The sequence below is a fragment of the Triturus cristatus genome, chromosome 8, assembly GCF_964204655.1.
Source record: "Triturus cristatus chromosome 8, aTriCri1.1, whole genome shotgun sequence".
NCBI classification, from domain to species: Eukaryota; Metazoa; Chordata; class Amphibia; order Caudata; family Salamandridae; genus Triturus; species Triturus cristatus.
In genome coordinates this window covers 276910890-276931270 of record NC_140591.1, presented here as the reverse complement: position 1 = coordinate 276931270, position 20381 = coordinate 276910890, and the positions used below count along the sequence as shown (strand labels likewise).

At 47.0% G+C, this 20381-nt stretch overlaps 1 protein-coding gene across 1 annotated transcript in view; it reads right to left on the bottom strand.

The window, feature by feature from the left end:
- The window catches only part of ATM (ATM serine/threonine kinase), a 1586045-nt gene that overhangs the window by 648564 nt on the left and 917100 nt on the right, over window positions 1-20381 (bottom strand). The window contains exon 40 of the mRNA XM_085621514.1: window positions 17607-17724. Coding sequence (XP_085477640.1) covers window positions 17607-17724 — 118 coding nt within the window. The remainder of the gene's footprint in view (window positions 1-17606; window positions 17725-20381) is intronic.

Sequence of the window (20381 nt, the reverse complement as noted above, 5' to 3'; positions counted from 1 at the left end):
AAACGGCAGGAAGAGAGAATTTTTTTTTTCAACTTTGCAGAGCACAACGTTGGACAGGGCACTTCACTATAAAAACACAAGGCACGCGCTTAGATGACGATTTTCGGCTGGTACACGAGGTGTGAGGAGCGTGTGTCCGGTGAGTTAAGTGGTGCTAAGAAATGGACACGTCAGACTCAGGAGTTGAATTGATTGAAGCCTGAATAAAATAGCGCTTCATACAGCAATTTGCCACTTGTAAATGCTGTCAATAACTGGTGTGTAAGAATGACTCGCTGAGCTAAAACTCACCTGTCTAAACACACTGTTTTTATGAAAGAATGTTTTTCAAGGTGCAGCCGAAGCAATTTTCAAAGTATACAGGACACTTGAGAAAAAAAAAACAGTGCTACCTTCGCAAATGAATGGAATAAAAATAATCTGATACACAAAGCACACAACTCCTTATCGGCGGTTTGTCGTTAAATATAAAGATGCATTCTATCAGGGTGCAACAATGACCTGAAGCTCTGTAATAACCCATCGCTACAATGTGAAGTAAATATGGAGACGAAGTGCATTGGGAATACAAGGGACAAAACTAGAATGATTCTAAAGTAAAATCACAATTGAATCTCACACAAACACACACACACTTTTATACCTCAAGAAAAACATGCAAAATTCCGCTTGTTGGTTTGTTTAAACACTATGCAATATATTTAAAATGTAAGACAATTGCTTAGCCTTGGGGCCTGGTGCCACTGCACCTGCTACACTATTGATAACTATGATGTAGGGAGGATTATAGTTTGTTAACACCAGCCACTTATGCCCAACTCATAAAAGGCCTTCTTACAAATGGAGCCACCTGAATGCATTTACACTTTGTCCACTTCAATATTTATAAGGGCAAAAATCTTCATAGTTTATTATTCGCACAATAACTCACAATCCACCACTTCTTTATTAGCAAAAAAGGCCACTTTATTAAGACAGGTGCCAAATTATAATTTTCTCAAAACACCATTTTTCCATTATCTGATAATCAAATCCCCAAATTTTCTCTGACATCTATAAAAACCTAACCCCCAAGGTAGAACCCAAGCAAAAACAACTCAATGACTCCTGTTGATAGATCCCCCTCATTCTCATTTCCCGTCCCCGTGACTGCGTCCCCCACTTCCCCCGTTGGAGGATGGGCAATCCCGCTCCAGTCTGCCCATCCCCCCAGCAAAAACCCGCCTACCAGAAAAACTAGCTAACCGAAAAAACCTGTCTTATCGTGGCAAAAGAAAAAACCCAGGCCTGGCCCTAGCCAAGCCTGGAAGAAAAAACCCCATAGAGGGAAAGGGAAAACACAAAAGGAAACAAAACAAAAAAGGGGAAGGGTGGGTGGGGCCAATTCAAAACCCTTCCTCCCCACTCCCTCGATCGCAATGAATTTCCCGCCCCACATGCCTCTACTTAAAACCTCGCCTCTTGCCTCGCGCCTCCCTAATTAACCCTACCCCGCACCTGGGTGGCCGCTCCCTTGTGCGAAACCACCCAGGGGGAGACTGGCTCGCGCTCCGCTCCCCCTGGGTCCCCTCTCGCACAATAACTCACAATCCACCACTTCTTTATTAGCAAAAAAGGCCACTTTATTAAGACAGGTGCCAAATTATAATTTTCTCAAAACACCATTTTTCCATTATCTGATAATCAAATCCCCAAATTTTCTCTGACATCTATAAAAACCTAACCCCCAAGGTAGAACCCAAGCAAAAACAACTCAATGACTCCTGTTGATAGATCCCCCTCATTCTCATTTCCCGTCCCCGTGACTGCGTCCCCCACTTCCCCCGTTGGAGGATGGGCAATCCCGCTCCAGTCTGCCCATCCCCCCAGCAAAAACCCGCCAACCAGGAAAACCCAGAGAGTTTTCCTGCCCCACCCAACAGAAAAGTGTTACCATCTTGCAGATGCGCACTAAATGCTCTCTTTCCGAATTCGAGCAATCCTGACCCTCAACTCCAGCAAATAAAAATAAAAACGTGCCCCATGGTAGACAAAAGTACCCCATCCTACCAGCAAAGATGCCCTTCAGAGCCCCGTATAAGGGAATAAGAAAAACTGTATTCCCATCTACACAAAATATTCTCAGGGGTCTGATAAGCTTCCGTGCGCGCTTTCTCAATGGCTACATGGCTCCATGCTCCCTTCCAGTGCATCCTCGTTATGAACTCAGTCCCAAACTACCCTGGTGCCTGTCCAATTAGACTCGATGGTCGCTATAAATTGCTTTATGAGTGTCGGCCCAAAACAGGGCCGCGAGATCCTTCTCCCCAAATGAATAATCAGCCAGCCTGACGGGCCCTTGTTGGAACAACTCAGTACTAAATAAGGAAAATTAACCCCAACGCATACCCCGTTACCCTAACAACCACTTCATGTGTTACACCTTGTAGTCCCAGCGATTTCCCACAAAACTGTTGCTCAGCATAAATGTCGGCCCACTTTACGAAGGAGCGTCCTATTATCCATGATGACTGTTTCACCTTTACCAGCCCCGAAGACGTACCTAGGTAGAAAAACAAACGTTAACCAAAAGGAAACACAGCAGAAATAAAAACTTATTTTCAAACATAGGTCTCGCACCCCCATGGAGTTCCAGCTCCCAACCCGACGTATGGTAGGCCATGACTATCCCAATCTCGCCGCCTCTGTTGCAGCCCTATACAAAAACGAATGTGTTCCCAAAATTAAAGGGTCTCCCCCCACAAGAACCAGCACTTCCTCATTACTGCCAACAATTGTGCAACTGACCTCTGACTCCCTGCTACCATGGCAAAAATGTCCCCAGGAGAAAAGGAACTAAAAAACGCCCTAAAACCCTCCCCATTCCTTTACTGGACCGCATTGGCCCACTCCACACCTGTGTAGGCAAAACCCAGGTACCCATACACAACTGAACCATTTTTAGAGACCCTCAACAAAAATCCCCCCCTGTGTTCTTCTCAAGAAAACCTCCTCGCTGTTAATCCCCACCCTATGACGCAAACCTAGCAGCTCGAATGCCCTAAATGCCCCAAAATGAACCATACCAAAAAACATCGCCTAAACCGGCCGCATTCGTTCTCATTAGAACAGCAAAGTGGCAGCCGCCCAGGCATCCTTTGCAACAAATCAAATGTCACCGGTCGGCGTGACTGCGTGTTCCCAGCCCAAAGTCTACTGAAACCTTTGAGAACTCTCAACACCATCACCCCCCCCCCTACCAGGTCCTTCCCCCACCTCAAGTGTCCGTAAAACGAACTCCCAGCCATTTTACCGAAAAAATTGACATTGTGGGAAAAACCTTGAACCAACAGGTGTAAATCCAAAACCCAAAAAAACTACCTGTTCAGCAGCCATCCTACCCCTCCTGGGAGCACCCGTGTACCCATAACAGAGGAAGTCGCTCCATGCTTGCTGCTAGCTCGGTCTCGTAGCGTCCGCTACAACGTACCCCATCAATTCTACCATTCTTAGGCCCCCCACACCCAGACACACAGTGGGACCGAAAACTTGGGAAGTGCGGCCCCAGGAGCCAGCCGGCGAAATTTCTCCCAATGCCACCGAGACCGAGAGTCCGCTATAAACTTGTTGACACCTGAAATAGGACGTGCCTTAAAAACAATGATAAGCTGTAAACTTATTGAACAGGCCATCACTCAGCAAATGTAACAACTCTCAAACCCTGGGTCTTCTGTCGATTGCTCAACTCTACCACCGCTAGATCGGCGACCTTAAACACACTGAACAATCCTGAAACTGAAACTGAAACCCCAGACATACAATGCCACTAGTAAAGTGAAGAAGTCTAAAATTGTGATACTGCGCCCTTGCCTTAATCAAAGCACTGGCCAACTCGCGGCTCACCAAAACGCCCTTTCCAAATACTCTAAAACCCTTTGCTCCCACCGCAGCTGAGGAAAACCTGAACCAGCCAGACCATACGTTGGACCGCAAAACAAAGACACTTCTTTGAAGTCCTGCAAGAGAATCAGCCACACTCTCAAATCCGCCCTATTGGCTGCAGACATCCCTACGCACTGATGCGGAAGAAACAACCCCAGACATAGCCAACCCCAAACCCCTGCATAAAGATCTCCCAGCCCGCACCACCCTACATGCACACATGAGGTATCACAATAATGTCTGCCCTCTCCTGAGCTCCGCTTCGGGCTCCCCGATCACTGATGACAAATAAAGAAATCTCCTGCACCTTAGCCCCCGGCAGCCGAGCTACCATGTTCACTGTGTCAATTGCAATACCCAAGAAAACCGTGTAGACCTGAGGCCCTCCGTTACGTCCCAGGCCAACAGCACCGATCCCCTGTGCCGTACTCTGAAAAGCAGACAAAGCCGCATGAAACAGCCCCGAGTTCTGAGCACCAATGAACAAAAATCATCCACATACTGGCATACGAGGGGGTGACCAGAGATGGGAATAAAAAACGCCACTGTAAAAAGTGCTAAATGTGTCAAATATTGCACACGAGATAGTAACAACCCCTTTGGCAGCATCGTATCTACTGAAACGCCCCCGAAATGCATGCCTAACAGTGTAAAATCGCATGGATGGATGGGGAGGAAAACGAAAACAGACTGTATAGCACTTTTACCCAATTGCACGTTCCACCCTGCAGAGCGTTCCAAACCCAGTGCACCCTCCACTGAAGCGTAAGACATGCAAGAGTCCGCTGGCTAATAGGAAAATCGGTCATAGAGGCACCCTCAGGCCACGACAGATGGAGCATCAGGCGAAAAAACCCCAGCTCTCCGTTTTGGGCCCACCACCAATGGAGAGACAATCAAAATGCGTATGTGACATTGACCGAAAGGGCCAGCCACCCTACCCGCTGCACCTTGCACTGCAACGTATGCTGGACCACCTGCGGGAACCCCTTAGCAGAGTTCGGGTTATCCGAACACGTACCCCGACTCGGGCCCTGGATCCTAACCGGAAAACCCCCTTTGAGAAACCCTCTTTGACCAGAATAACCTGATGCAGCACTTTAAAACAGCCACAAATTCATATGTCAAAATTCTGCTTTTGATCTTAACCAAGCAATGTGATCCTAAAAATCATACCAAACCCCATATACGGCAATTGTTGTGTATATTCTCGTCGTCCTCCACTGAAACCTAAACCTCCTTACCCTTCTCAGCGACCGTGCATTGCCAACAACATCGACGCCCCCCAACCTTACAGCATCTAGCAAATTCCCAGGGCGCACAACCCCAGCATGAGCATTAACCCCCACCAACTCATCCCCCACCAAAATGGACCGTATCGCTTTGTGCATTGAACCCCCCTGTTGCCAAACCGACCACCATTCTGCCGTACCTTTTGGCAACTGGGCCGCTCTGTTCCGTACATCCCGCTGTACCTCCTGTAGTTGAGTGACAGTGACCTGGTCCAACTGCTTGCTTGGTCCGCTCAAGACGCCTGCAAAAAACTAAGCATACTTTGTTGCCCCAGCACTCCCCTCTTACCCTTCATTGACGTCACAACTGTGCCTCAAAAATTCCCCCACCAGCTCCCTCACGCAATACCCCTTCAATCCAAATCATCACTGTCAGTGACCAAATACCCACGCCATCACGGCAACCCCACACAAATGCCCCACGCCGCATTGTATAAATGGACGTTCCTCCCGTAGGTGGGTGTCAGTATCATGCTCCCGCTGTTTGCGTGGTCCGCTCGAGACGTCTGCAAAAGAAGCATACTGGGTAGCCCCGACAAACCCCTCAAACCCCTCATACCCCTCCATGATGTCACATTTCGTTTCCGGTCATCTCCAAAACTAAACACACTGTGTTGCCCCGGCACACCCCTCATACCCTTACATGCTGTTCCATACTGTTTCCGATCATCCCCAACATTCCCCTCACGCAGGTCCCCTTCTTCCAATTCATCGCTGTCCGTTTCCAAAAATACCCCTTCAGTGCCAATGTCACCACACCATAACCCACTGTCCCTTTTCATATCCATAATTCCCCTGCCGCCAGAAAACCAAATTACCCGCAACCTTCGTCCCCACAGCTGGGGTGCTTGTGCTAGAAGGGAAATCCGCTCTAGATCTCCCTCCCTCCACATGTCCCCCCGTGCTTGTACTAGAAGGGGAATCCGCTCTAGATCTCCCTCCCTCCACATGTCCCCCAAAAAGAGCCGCAGAGTGCTCTTTCCGCAGTGTTGGCCTGCCTGCCGCAGACCGTGTGGCCGAAACAGGCAGCGTGGAACTCAAGCCGCTCTGACTATTCTCCTCCAGAACGTCTGATGGGCCCCCTTGTACCCGCCACTCACTAACCCAGCGCCTTGCCCGGGGTGCCACCCCCGCTCACCCAGACCCACTGTCCCTCAGCGCGCCCGCACTCCACTGCCCTGGATGTATACCGCAAGCAACCTCGCTGCTGCCCCACACCTGACAGTTGGCTGCCAAGCCTCCTGCTTGCTCCCAACCTCAGTGACGCCTGACTGCTCTGCAACCTGTGACTGAGAAAACCGGGCTGCCACCTGCGCCTCCTCTGTAACGCCCAAGGACCCGGCTTGACTAGAAAACTCTGCCTCCTGAGATGTTGGGCCTAATAACAAGGCTCCCTGTGGCCAGCTAGTGCCCACGTTTGGCGGCAAACCCGACGGTCCAGCCTGATCACACTCAAAAAACAATGGGGGGGGGGACGGGGACACACGACACCTGTGGGGCAGGGCTGATAACATAAATGCCGCCCATTTAGTTCCCAATACTGAGGCCCCCCATGCCCTCCCATGCCGGTCTGCAACGAAGCAAGCGACTGAAAATGCCCACTGCAGACGTCCTGAAAAGTGCTCGCCTCAGCGCTTCCCACGCGCTTTGCCGGCCTGACACACGGAGCGCTAGAAACTGCCCGGCTCCCCATGCCCTCCCGCGACTCCCGGCCACACTCAACGACCGCCCCCTCCTGCCTCCCCATGCAGCGCGCCGCCCGCCTACAGTGCCACGGGCGGCCGCACGTACCTGGGACTCTTGGGCCAGCTCACCGGGGGACACAGCCGACGCGTGCGAAAGCACAGTCCCGGACTCCAGGGCCCCCTCCTGACCCGCCGCAGTGCCCGCGCTGTCTCCTTCACGCTGGGGCGACAAACAAGCCGCCACCGCCCGTGCAACGCCTCCTGCAGCTTTCCTGGGCCGACGCTCCAGCCCCAGCCACGCCTGCACCGGGACCGGGTCAGCAATTTGTCCCTGCCTGCCTCACAGAGCACCCGGACGGCAGCGCGCGCTTCCTCCCGTGACGCCATAGGCCCGCCCCCAGAGCTACGGAGTCAGACGTAATACACGAAGGGCAAAGCCAATTCAAAACCCTTCCTCCCCACTCCCTCGATCGCAATGAATTTCCCGCCCCACATGCCTCTACTTAAAACCTCGCCTCTTGCCTCGCGCCTCCCTAATTAACCCTACCCCGCACCTGGGTGGCCGCTCCCTTGTGCGAAACCACCCAGGGGGAGACTGGCTCGCGCTCCGCTCCCCCTGGGTCCCCTCTTGCGTGTCCTCAAACTTCAAAGGGAAACCCTAAAGGGCCTAGACCCTAAATAAAAAAAAGCATAAGATGGGAGCACAGTACTAGGGTCAGTCCTCGAGATGCGGCATTGCTATGCTGCTCCTCTGCAGTATAGTATCTTCTATAGTGGGCGGTTGGTGTCAGCTTCCAGCCCTGCCAAGTACCAAGCATCAGGCGTTAGACTAATGCATTTAAGTGTGGTAGTCCCCATCACCACACGGAAATGTGAACTCACACATATTAGCGCCTCCTCAGCTGTGCCTGTCAAGCGCTGCGCCTCAAAGAGGCTGATTAATTATTATCATAACTATTTGCTGGAGTCAAGTCATGGCAGGCAGGGCGTGGTGTACGCTGATCGCCAGACTTGGGGCTGGCTGAGTTGCTTGCTAATATGTAACACTGGATTGAAAAGATTCACCGTCCGGCGCGGGCCGGCATACATTTCAGACGTCAAACCAGTCAGTGCCTGCCAATGGCTACTACCGACACATTCAGGCAGTGAGGTCATGAGAGTGAGTTTCTGTCAGACTCACAGTTATAGGCGAGTGGGACTGATATGTAGGCTGCCGCCTGTTGCGCGAGCAGGCAGCAATTGAATTCACTAGTGGCTGGTGCCTGCAATGAGTCGCCGCAGTAATGGAATCCCACGAGCAACACCGACCCGACTCAGCCGGTGGCTGAGTGATTGAACACGAACTGCGGCAACCGGAGCGGTGGTTCCATCGTTCGCAGCTAGGTTGCCCAGAGCACTGGGACCCGACTGTGCAGCTAGCTCAAAGCTGACCCAAGCGAGCCTGATGCCCCATGGCTGCCAAGGTTTCAGTTTGCTATGTGTGACATTTCCGTAATTTCAGTGTAATAATGAGTGACATTTAACGAATAGGAGTGACACTTTCTCGCCAGCACAATCAAGTAATGAAAACAAGGGAAACATATATAAATATCAGAAATTATACATATTTGAGCAAGGAGAAACTCAAAGAAAAAAAACTCTAAATTGAAAATGCATACTTGTCACCAGGTTAATCATTGAAGATTAAGGAACTATTTTTAGGTGACTGTGAATAATGTGTAAAGGCTTTGTTGTAGTTTCTCAAAATGGAGGGATGGGTAATAAGTTAACAAGCCGACCGATGGGTAAATAGAGCTGACACACTGCCCCATGAGGTATGCAGTGGGGGGCGACGCAAAAGGTGAATGACAATTTCAAAGACCAATGGATGAAGCCCATTGACAAAAAGCTGTTCCAGGTGTGTATATTTTGAATGATTTGTTGGGGAAAAACAATTGTCTGGTGACACAACTAAAGCTGTTTCAAAGGACAGACCTAAATACACACACCACTGTGAGATACAGTAAACATGAACTGTACTACTCTTAATCTGTTGCTCCATTCAAACAGTGTAAACAGGTCCAAGACATTGTCACTATTGGATACAGCGGAATGAACACATGTTCACAACTCAAAATGCACACAGAAATAGCAATAAATCTTTGTCCAGCCAAATACCCACTTTAAAAAAAATAAAAGAAATATTTTATTTCTACCGCTATCAACACAAATGAAAAATACCACATTCAGAAATGACTACACAGTACCCTTGAAGTCAGGGCCCTAGTGTTTCTTTAGGTGGTCCCCAGGTGCCACTCCCTCCTCACTCCTAGCGATAGTGGTGACTCCCCATTCACTACAAGCAACAACCATGGCAAGCCCACTAGTAGTTACACATCCTGGTACTTCCAGTGACAGTCCTCTATACCAGCAGCTTCTCTGTCTCTCTTTTTAGCCACTCAGTATTTAACAGAGTAGAGAGGGGCAAGGGACCTCAAATCCCCCTTGATCAGAGTGTTTAGTACACGTCTGCCAGCTTATTCTAGGTTTTTTCTTTGCCTACATGAAGGGGATTCAGACCTCTTGCAGGTGAACGGTCTTGCAATAGCTAAGGGATAGAGCTTAAAAATATAAAATCTTGGGTAAATTCATTATTTTCAGGTTCGTCATCCGTCACACCCAGGTAAATATGAAATTGCTCCAGGACATGATCCGTGGTTTGACTGCTCTAACTAAAGTAGGTAGGTAGAATTTTCCAGTGCAGATAAGAGCACGTTAGGAGACTATCTAAAACCAGATACGGAATTCCTCTTGATGACCATTGAAAGGGGCATTTGTCAGTGAATGTCTCAGAAGCTTTGCACCTCCTGCCTGCACCAGTCCCTTGGATAGTTATAAGACTAATTCAAAAACCTGATACGGTTCCTCAGCTCTCCATCTTAGGGATTATTAGCTCCATAAGGTGACTGCTATGGGTTCCCTATGGATACTGGAATGCAATCCACAAAGTCATGAGCTCGCACACTTACAGAGTTTCAGATTGAGTCTAATAATTAAGAGGATAGCCTGGATTTTCTGTAGGAAAGGCTGAAGGGTGAGTATAAAAAGCAGGGGCGAGAGGGGACAAGCACATGAATAGGTTTAAGGTTCCCTCTATAATTATGGGGCCCAAGGAGAAATCCCATAATTGGCCTAGGAATGATTCTTGTCCCTGGCTGGGGCACAAATGAAGTCAACAAAATTGAGTGTCCATTTAATGTCCCATTAACTGCCAACCACCAACACTCTTTACTCTTTCCCATCATCAGCTCGACAAATGAGTGGTGTGGATTTCTCAAAATCCTCAATACTGCTGTGTTCCTAGGAGTCAAGCCATATACAGCTTTTGAAATAAGCACAGCAGCATTCGGCAAAGATGCATCTTCTGGGGAAAGCACATATATGCTTTGAGGGTAGACACCTCTTGTCAAGCGCTCAGCAGTTTGTCTGGGTTGATGCCCCTAAAATTGCAAGTAGTAGCTGCCAACACTATTGCTCCATGTAGGTTTCCTAACACTCTCTAAACTGTTCTTCTTTCTCATCAATAATGGGCATATCAATTGTCATGATGTTCCACCGCAATCCCCCGCTACTATTCTCAAGTGTCCTGTTCACTGGTGGCAGAGTCCCCACTAGCCCTGCGTACATGTTGGATTACTCTAACTTTGCTTGATATAATCTCAGCTGTGTCCAGACAGCTCCCACAGCTTTGTCAGGAGACTGGGTCACCTCTCTCTGGTGGTCATCAGGGACCGCTCCTTCAAGGGGCAGGAGAAGACAATGTCTTCTGCAGGTTTTATTCCCAGCAAAGCTTGGGCTTCTTTTAGAGAGGAGAAAATGTGCTGCTGTTCTTCCCAGTGAAAAAGCAGTCTGTAAGAATGACTCCACTGGGGTTTGACACTTCGGGTGATCTGAAGATAGTTTGAAGGCCTTGGCAGAGCTGCAGCTAACAATATATGAGAGAATGGTCCTACCTTGGCATGCTTTGGCCATGATCAGATAATTGTCAGGGAAGAACTGTATTTTCACCAAGACGAAAGTTTCCATCTAGTGACAGACCACTTTGTGAGCTCTATTGTGACAGGGACTTCACCCACTCTTCCCAGGATGGAACCAACATTGATTGTCCTACGACATCCCTATTTACTCTGAATGGCGTGAAAATATTGTTCCGTCTAGAACAGACCTCCTTTCCTAACATTTTCCTTGTAGGATGATGTGTTGTTGCTTTATTTGTAGGTTGTATGTCTGGAGGCGTTTACAATGATCAACCTATATATATAAATATATATTATTCCAGCGTGCTCTCTCTGTTCCACAGATCTGAGACATTCCTTAGGATCTCCTTCAAGTCACATCACACCTCCACTTTGCCTGCTTAAAAATCATCTTTCACTTCTTAGAAATCTTGCAATAAAAGCACTTGGTGATATCCTCTTATTTTTCTTGGGTTTACTCTTTATGATGATCAAGGGCATCACCACTGCTGTTCTTTTCCAGGTCTCTCTTCTCATTCTTTCAGATTGCTCAATGAGGGACATCTTTTATGTTGGGGGCCCTCTGTCATGGTTCTGAGAAGTGAGAAGGATTGGACCTATACTGATAAAGGTTAAGTGTGGCTCTTTGTGGCGCTTTTTATAACTTATGGGCAAGACAAAGCCACTTTTCTTGCAGTTCTTGTTAGTAATATTCTCTCTCTCCCCCATGACGACCCCTGAGGAGAGATCCAGGTTACTCATATACAGAATATGGATCAGAAACCACAGGACGGACAGAGGGGTGTTCTGTCTTTGTATGTGGCTAAGCTTTAACATGTGACGGAGCCATCTCAGCAAGAAGAGGGGGTGCAGGTTGACGTCTCATGGTCAGCCATGCAAATGCAGGGGGAGGGGAAAAGGAGAAAACACGCCTTTTTTCCTTGCCATTTGAAGCTCTCCCCTGTTACAGTAGAAACGTGCCAAGGCTGTGCAGGTTAGGCATGCTGGAGAGTCCCTAACCTCCCTGCGAGTCATCCAGTGTGCACTCCAAGCACAGACAGGCCAAGCTGAGCTACAAGGCACCTTTTGACAAATAGCCCCATCAGGTTTTTAGTGCATGCCCATCACAGCCCCCACATTCTTTTTCATTGTCTGGGGGGCTGAAGGCAAAGTCAATAAATAGTGGGGAAGTGGCTGCAATTTTTTCTTTTGTCGTGGTTCTGTGTAATAAAAACTGCCATGCAGGATTGCTGGGGTTCTCGCTTTGCTCTCTCTTCAGTCAAGGGGGCTCACTGACCTACATCACAGGGTCACAGATCAGACCACGGCATCACCACTATGGGATGGTCTACGGCTGAGGCCCATCACATGTGGCTCACTGCCAACCAAAAAATAATGAATGAGCTCGACAGCTGCTACTATCTAAATTCTAGAGAACAAACATTGGTCCTGGTCAGCTGCAACTCCACCAGCCCAACGCTCCTGCGGCAGTAGGATCTCCTCCACCTTGGCACCCCAGCAGTGCAGCATTGGCTCTTGATGACTAGCGATTGCATGGTAGCTGGTCTGGAGCTACTAGGTCACATGGCCAGGATCTATGTATGCGTGGCTATGCTCCATGTGACATTTTTTATGAGAATATTAGAGTATGTTTGGTGAAGATCCACTGACACTAAACAGCTGTGAAAAGAATTGAGCTGTCACTGATTTGCAAATATGTATTTTTTTTCAAATGTTTTCAGGCAGAGATGCAATTTGTCTCACAGACATACTCCCTTTCTGAGAATTAAGAAGTATTTCAATTATTATACTTGATCGCTCTCTCCTGGTGGGACATTTAATTTGCTTATGTGAAGGAGGGCAGAAGTGGAGTGCAGGAGTTCTGCTGGACTAGCTTAACAACTTGTGAAATGGAAGGAAGTACTATCTTAATCTTTAGAACTTAATTTAGCACTTGCTTGCACAAAGTAACGTCCTACCATCTTACCAGTCAAATTTGCAACCGCCAAGTAGACAAATACCATATGGAATGTGGTGACAAAATTAGTGGATCTGATGCTCCAGAAGTACAAGAGGAGGACTGCTTTTATCTACCTAAGCCAACTGTCTGCCAAAACCATGTCTGTAGCTGCTGTTGAGGCATTAGTGGTGGAAGCTGATGCAAGTCTTAACAAATGAGACCAACGCCAACAATCCTTGGGCCGTATTATAGAAAATATCTAGGCCTACAATGAGTGCATGCTCATTAGGTATGCTGGCACAGACTGGGTCCATGTGCCAAATAAATTAGCTGTTCTCAGCCACGAACAAAATCTTGCAACACTGCTGCGAACAGAGCAAATGTCAAACAAGGGCCACAATATAACTGACACCTCTGCGCATCAATGTCAGTTCTTTTCTATTATTTGCCAGTGCTATTAGATGTAAAGCCCTCAGTAATCATACTATGCCAGTGTGTAGATCTGTAACTTGATTCTTTTTAGTATGGACCAAATTAGTTTGCTCCAAAGCAATGGATAGGAGGGTGGGTTTGTGAGGAATCTGTTGCTAGATAGAATATACACCAAAAAGAGTGCTATAGAAGGAAAGCAACTTGTTCTACTGATGGATACTTCTAGCTGCAGGTTCCTCACCTTGTGAATAGATAACAAAACAGTGCGTGCAGCATGTTGTGGGTTTGAGGAATGGCTCAGACCAGAAAATCCTGCAGAATCAAACAGGTAAAGTGCACCTCCTGCTGGACCTGGCTATCCAGTCAGTAGTACGTCATGAAGTGTGAACGGATATCCACGTTTCAGCCTGGCAAATGTACAAAACAGGCACTCCGCACACCAACTCAATGGTAACAACGTTTGCTCTGATGGGATGAGCTCACAGGCTTTCCAGAAGCTATTTCCTGGCTAGGCCACAGCAGATCTTTTTACAAACAACAATCCATCTGGAGATGGTTCGTTTGTGCAATGCTGTTCCCCTCTTTGTCCCAGAGAACTCCATAAAGAGCTGATGGTCCAACCAATGTTTCTTCGTTCAATCAATGTAAAAGTTCAGAACTCTCTTCAGGTCTGGACAATAGGCTCTCTTCGGCCTTAGATGGATTTGGTGGGGTGAAGAACACTTGCAGCAAGATAGACTGCCCAGTGTAGAAAGTTGTTACAACTGTTCGAAGAATGCTGCTTTAGTCTTGTCTGAAAAAATGTGGTGTACGGTTACTGGACAGAAAGCGCTTGCACCTCACTTATGTGATGAGCTGATACGATTGTTAAAAGGAACACTGTCTTCAATTGCCCTCTGGCTAGAATGAGGTCACATCAGGAATGTTAGAGCCAGACGGAGGCCCCACTTGGACCTGCCAAAAGGTTTTGGTGAGAACATATGTGTCACCCCTTTTAGAAAACAGTGATACACACAAAGATGGTTAATCAGCCAATCATAAAAAGGCCGATAAGGCTGACAGATATCCTTTAACTGTTGCCAGAGCAAGGCCTGCTGGGCTAAAGATAGGAAGATCATCAGACAATTGGTCTGCTGAGGGCTGGATATGCTGAGAAGTACACCAACGAAACATCTCCCATATTCCTGCATAGACGGTTTTAGGGGTGAGACACCTGGCTGCCAAAAATGACATTCAATATTTTGAGAGGGAGATTAAAGGCAGTCAACTGTTGTCATTCAATTTCCAAGCAAGGAGGTGTGAATTGTGCAGTCTCAGTGTAGGACCCTGCCTTGCTGTTGGGACAGGGAGTCCTCCTGAAGAGGCAGTTGAATCAGATCAGACGACAGATGCTCATGGCCGGAAGTTCCTGGTACCACACTCTCCTCTAGGATGACCTGTGCCATGTAGTTCTTATCGTTTCTATAACTTTGTGCAGGAGAGGTGGAAGAAAGAAGGCATACAGGAGCCCTGAGCTCCAGTCGAATCAAAACTCATCTTCAAGCAAGAACTGCCAGGGAACACTGCACGTTCTAAGGGGTGGCAAAAAGATTGAGATAGGTTTCTCTACATTGATGGAAGATGCCCTAGGCTACCACGGAGGGTAGCTGCCATTTGTGATTAGTTAGGAAATGCCAGCTGCTTTTCTCCACCCTGGTGTTCAAATATCCTGCTAGGTGCTACACAACTAGGGAGCTGCTCCGCCGACTCAGTCAGTTCAAGAGGTACAGAACCCCTTGGCACAGGACCTACAATCCCACTGCGACCTGCTTGTTACAGTACCACATTGCAGTGCTGTTGCCTTGACAGCCTGTAACCATTCCTCCTTAATAGATGGGAGGAATGCCTTTAGTGGTAAGCAAATCCCTCACAACTCCAACAGATTGATGTGGAGAGGGGTTTTTCCCGGAGACCAGAGGCTTCTGATCTTCACCTTTCCCAGATGACCTCTCCAACCCAGCAATGATCCATTCATCACAATCGGTAACTCTGGGTGGGATAGAGAGAAGGATCTGCCACTGGTCCAGTTGCAGTCCTGTAGCCAACCACTGCAGATATTTTGCGACCTCCTCCGACACATGGTTGAAATCAAAAATATTTTCTTGATGCTGAGCGCACAGACTTCAGAAACCACTGCAGAGCCTCAATGTGACACCTACTGTGGCCCACTAACAGGATGCAAGAGGCCAATAAGTCTCAGAGCTGCTCTCAATGAGATCCAGGTTAGAGGTTGAACATCAGGATTATAGCCCACTCACTAAGGCGGACGGAAAGCTTGAAACAGCAAGGTATCCAGGATAGCTCCAATGAAGGAGAGCCTCTGTGAAGGAGTCAGGTGTGAATTTGGCACATTGATGTAGAATCCGAGATATGTCAAAAGGGTTGCCAGAGTGAGCATCTTGAACTTTTTCTTTATGAATATAAAGTTCAGAGGGTGAAGTTCTAAAATAGCACCTTTGTCCTCTTTGGCACCAGGAAGTAACAGGAGTAGCAGTCAGTCCTGACCTCTGATATCTTCTACCTAGCTCCCTTGGTCAAGAGACACTGGGCTTCCTTCAGCTGAATGGACAAGTGGTCCTCTGCAAACCGTTGTGGTGTAGATGGTATGTTTGGAGGGGTGGACAGGAAAGGTAAGGCTTAACCATACTGGACAGTTTGAAGTACCCATCTGTCCAATATGATGCTTTCCCACCAGTGGAGGTAAAAGTTTATCTGGCCTTCAACCGGGTGACAGAAGGTCACTGAGGAGAATGTAAGGGAATGTTTTTGCAGCAGGAGAGGAGGAGGATTAGGTAGTTTGTTTTCCCCGAGGGCTTACACTGTTGGCTGGATTTCCAACCTCTACCTTAAAAGGCTTGGGATGTCTGTTGTTGTAGAGACAGGGTCGGGCACTGACAATGCTGGATGCCTCTTCTGAAGCCTTGAAAGGGGCGATATTGTTGGGAAACTGCTGTATAGACAGTGCAAGGTTTAGAGAGCACTCTGTGCTTTCTTTCAAGCGCTCTAGTGCAAAGTCTGCCTTGTCTCGAAAGTGACGAATGCTTTCAAATGGCATATACATCAGTGACGCCTGGACATCATTTGAAAAGCCCGTTTATGTTACCCAAGCATGGCATTGAAGCGCCATACTGGTACAAACTGCCCTACGCAGACAGTCAGTAGTGTCCAGGCCTGATCGCATGACGTACTTTGCTGCATCCTGACCATACTGAATTCGTTGTTGGAGGTTGGAGTAAAGGTCAATCGGGACTGTGGGAAAGATATCGCTTAACATGTCCCACAATGCGTGCAAGTAACATCCCAGAAGACAACTCAAATTTAGGGACCTGAAGGCAAGCGTGGCAGAGGAGAACATATACTTCTTGAATGCCTCAATGCGTTTTGAGTCTCTGGTTGGGTGGAAATGCATTTGGGTTAAGTGCACTCTTGGAGGCTTGAACCACTGGCTCTGTGGTGCTGGAAAGAAAAGTCGGGCCCCCCAGAGCTGACCTGTGGTGTAGGGCTATCAGTCTGTTTACAGGAATTTAAGATCCTGGCTTTAGCCTGGTGTTCAAAATAGTGTCTGTAAGTGCCTCATTAAATGAGAGGAGTGGTCCTGAAGAGGTCTGCCTTCGCTGCAGATTGCTGTGAAAGGAACGGAGACCTGAGGGTGCCCTAACGTTCACATGATTTCACCTGGCATGACTGGTGCGAAGAAGGGGAGCCATGTTTCCACTTCTTGTGTTTTTTCTTCTTTTAAGCTACTTGAGACTTTTGGTGGCAAGTTAGAGACAGAGAATTTGTCCTCAACTTCAACCAGGACCAGTCCTTTTGAGCCTTTCTGCGGTACTTGGCCACAGTTTGAGCACAATCGCTGCATGGCTTCGAGACATGTGAGGAGCCCAGACACCAGAGAGAGACTTTCTGAGGGCTTGCCACTGATATCTGTTTGTGGCAATCCTTGCAGGGTTTAAAACTAGTCATTTTAGCAGGACATGACCCTGCACACTGGAAACATTTTTTGGAAATCTTTTCTCCAGGTGATGAAGCGAGCTCTAGATCCGCATTTGAAGGCGTGGAAAGAAAGTAACTGACCTTGATGCACAGAGGTAGCGCATATTGTGCTCTTGATGTGGAACTGCACAGTACCACCAAGTAGTCAGCAAAATTGCTGAGAAACACCTCCAGATCCAGTCTGGCGCCACAGAGTACTGATAAGGTGAGGTATATGCGGGTAGATTTATCCATCCGATACAGGCACGATTTACAGCCAGTGGGAACTATATCAGGTTTTGCATTTTACCTGCAGGTTTATTCCTGTGTCTTGTAGACTCTTCTCACTCAAGTTGGTAATTGCAAGGCCCATACTTTGACTTTCATCTTCAAACATTAGAGCACGTCTTGCTCTGGATGCAGATTGCCTAAAGATGGCAACATAAACAAGTGAAGCACAGTGTTACAAAGATATCAAATACAACACTTATTTGGAGATACATACACTGCTTTCATAAACGGAACATACAACATACAATCGCACATTATTCACAGATCAGGTAACAAACATGTTCGCAAAAGGATTCTGGAACAACCTTTTTTCAACTTCCAAGACATGTTACCCTGCAGTTTGAAAGATCTTTTTCAACAGCCAACATTTTGAGATTAAATATGCAACTGGTTAGTCACATTGTTCTCCTATTAGGTACTTCCGCCTATTTCTGCACCACCAGGGACCTGATTAAGAGTTAGGCAGAATTCCATACATAATTTCCTGGTGACTACAGTTATCATTAGCGGCTGATATCCCTTCATGGATTTCTGCTTACTAAGAGTTAGACCCCTGGGAGTAGGACATAACTGTGAGCACAGTATTATTGTGAGGAATTCTGCCTTGTAATGCCCATTTTTAAGGTTTTAACGCTACTATTTACCACTTGCTTTGAGCAGGTGGTAAATGGGATAATTGGTGGAGGGGAGGGAAGAGTAGTTCTGGCATGGGGCGAATGGAATGCTCCTCCAATAACATAGAATACATTCAGGGCACTGTGGCGGACGAGCATTGGTTGCTGTTGCAGCCAAAGCCTCATGTGAATGTGCTGGTTAGAATTACTTATAGATTTCTGTATTGAGGGATATTTTTCCATATAACTTAACTAGCTGAGAATAGAAATGAGAGTGTAGCTAGAAAATGATAAAGACAATAGCAAAAACAATCACTTCACAAAGGGTAAAGGCAATCTGAATGTAAAATAAGGAATTCTTGTCAGAAAATAATGACAAAACAGCTCTAGTCCCTCAAGACATTGATTGAGGTTGGTTAGACCAGGAAAAAAAGTTTTTTGAGTTTTGTGACTGATATTTCTAGTCATTTTAGATTAAGTGATTATATCAAAACAATTGGAGAATGTTTTTAAAAATGAAAATTCAGCAATTTACTACTCTTTTTGGGCAGCAAAGCCTTTTATTTCCTATATACACATGCACCTTTTTGTTTTTCAAAAGATCTTGTGCAAATATATATATATATATATATATATATATATATATATATATATATATATATATATATATATATATATATATATATATATATATATATATATATTGCAAAATGCTCTGGGATCCTGAATGTAGGTGAGACAATTCAGTGCTTACGACTGTTGTTGAGGTTCCCTTGGAAGAGTTACTTACCTTCGCCCATGCTCTTTCTGGTAGAGACTTTCTAGCTGCAGACTCTTCAACTTTTGAACATTACCCAATTGTCAGACTAAAAACTTTATTGCAATACCTCTGCACACTAGGTGGTGGCACTTTGTGGCTTCGTACAGAAGACATTCCGCTCAGGAAATGACATGTGAAGCCTACAGAGGCCAACACAATAAGATGATGGACAGAGTGCTTAAACTTTTCAACCATTCACCTCCAGTCAAGTGATCCAGGTTCAATCCAATGTTCTTTTGTTCACTATGCCACCCCAGTTTGGACCCAGCCATATGCAAATCAGTCTTAACCCTGCTCCTCATGGTAAAAGTCCAGCTTGAACTGACAGACCAGGTCCTCTCTGGACCCGAAACAAGTATCTAGGGCCCGGTTTCGGTGTATCTACCCTCATCAGCCAGTCCAGCTTTAATCCAGGGGCATAGCGGGCAAGGGACCCAGGTTTGGGCATATCCATGTCCACTTAGGGTGAATATAGCAAACACAACAAGATAATGGATGGAGTGCTGTAAATTTTCAACCACTCACCCCCAGTCAAGAGATCTGGGTTGAATCCCTCCTTCTTCTGCTCACTATGCCATCCCTGTTTGGTCCCACGCATATAGGCAGGGTCTTGATGTCAGTTGCTTTCGAGACTGTTGCATGCCCCCAGATGAAGAGCTCCAATAGCAAATTGGTTGTGACTTGTGAGTAGATTACTATACTTGGGATATTATTAATGGAAAGAGTTCAAAGAGAGAATGGGGAGGATGGAAGAGTCGGTGAGGAATCTGCAGCTACCAGTCTTTACCAGAAAGAGAGTTACCGACGGTAAGTAACTTGTTCTCATGATAGAGACTTCTGGCTGCAGAATCCTCACCTTTTGAATAGATATAAAAGCAGTACCTATTTGGAAGCGGGTCTACGGATTTACTCTAGCATAGATTCAGCAGGAAATGGTTCTCTTCTGCACAGCCTTGTCTGTTTTTGCTCCAGAGCACCTCACAAGGAGTTGATTGTCTACAAGGTGTTCTTTGGTACAATCAATACATAAAAGCTTGGAGCTCTCTATGGGTAAAAACAGTGAAGTCTCTCCTCCTCCTTAGGTGGGTGAGACAGAGCATAGAATGCCAGCAAGGTGATGTTTTGACCAACTTTAGGTAAGAAGGATGGCCATGTCCGCAAAACAAGCTTGTCTTGGAAGTAGGTGGTGTACGGTTTGTTTGCACAGAAAGCTTGAAGCCCAGTCAACACCGCCCAATGCTATGGCAACAAGAAACACTGTCTTGAGGGTGGGAAGCCGCAAGGGACAGCTGTGAAGCATCTAAAACGGAGTGTACACTAGAAATGTGAGGACCAAGTAAAGGTCCCACTGTGGCATGAC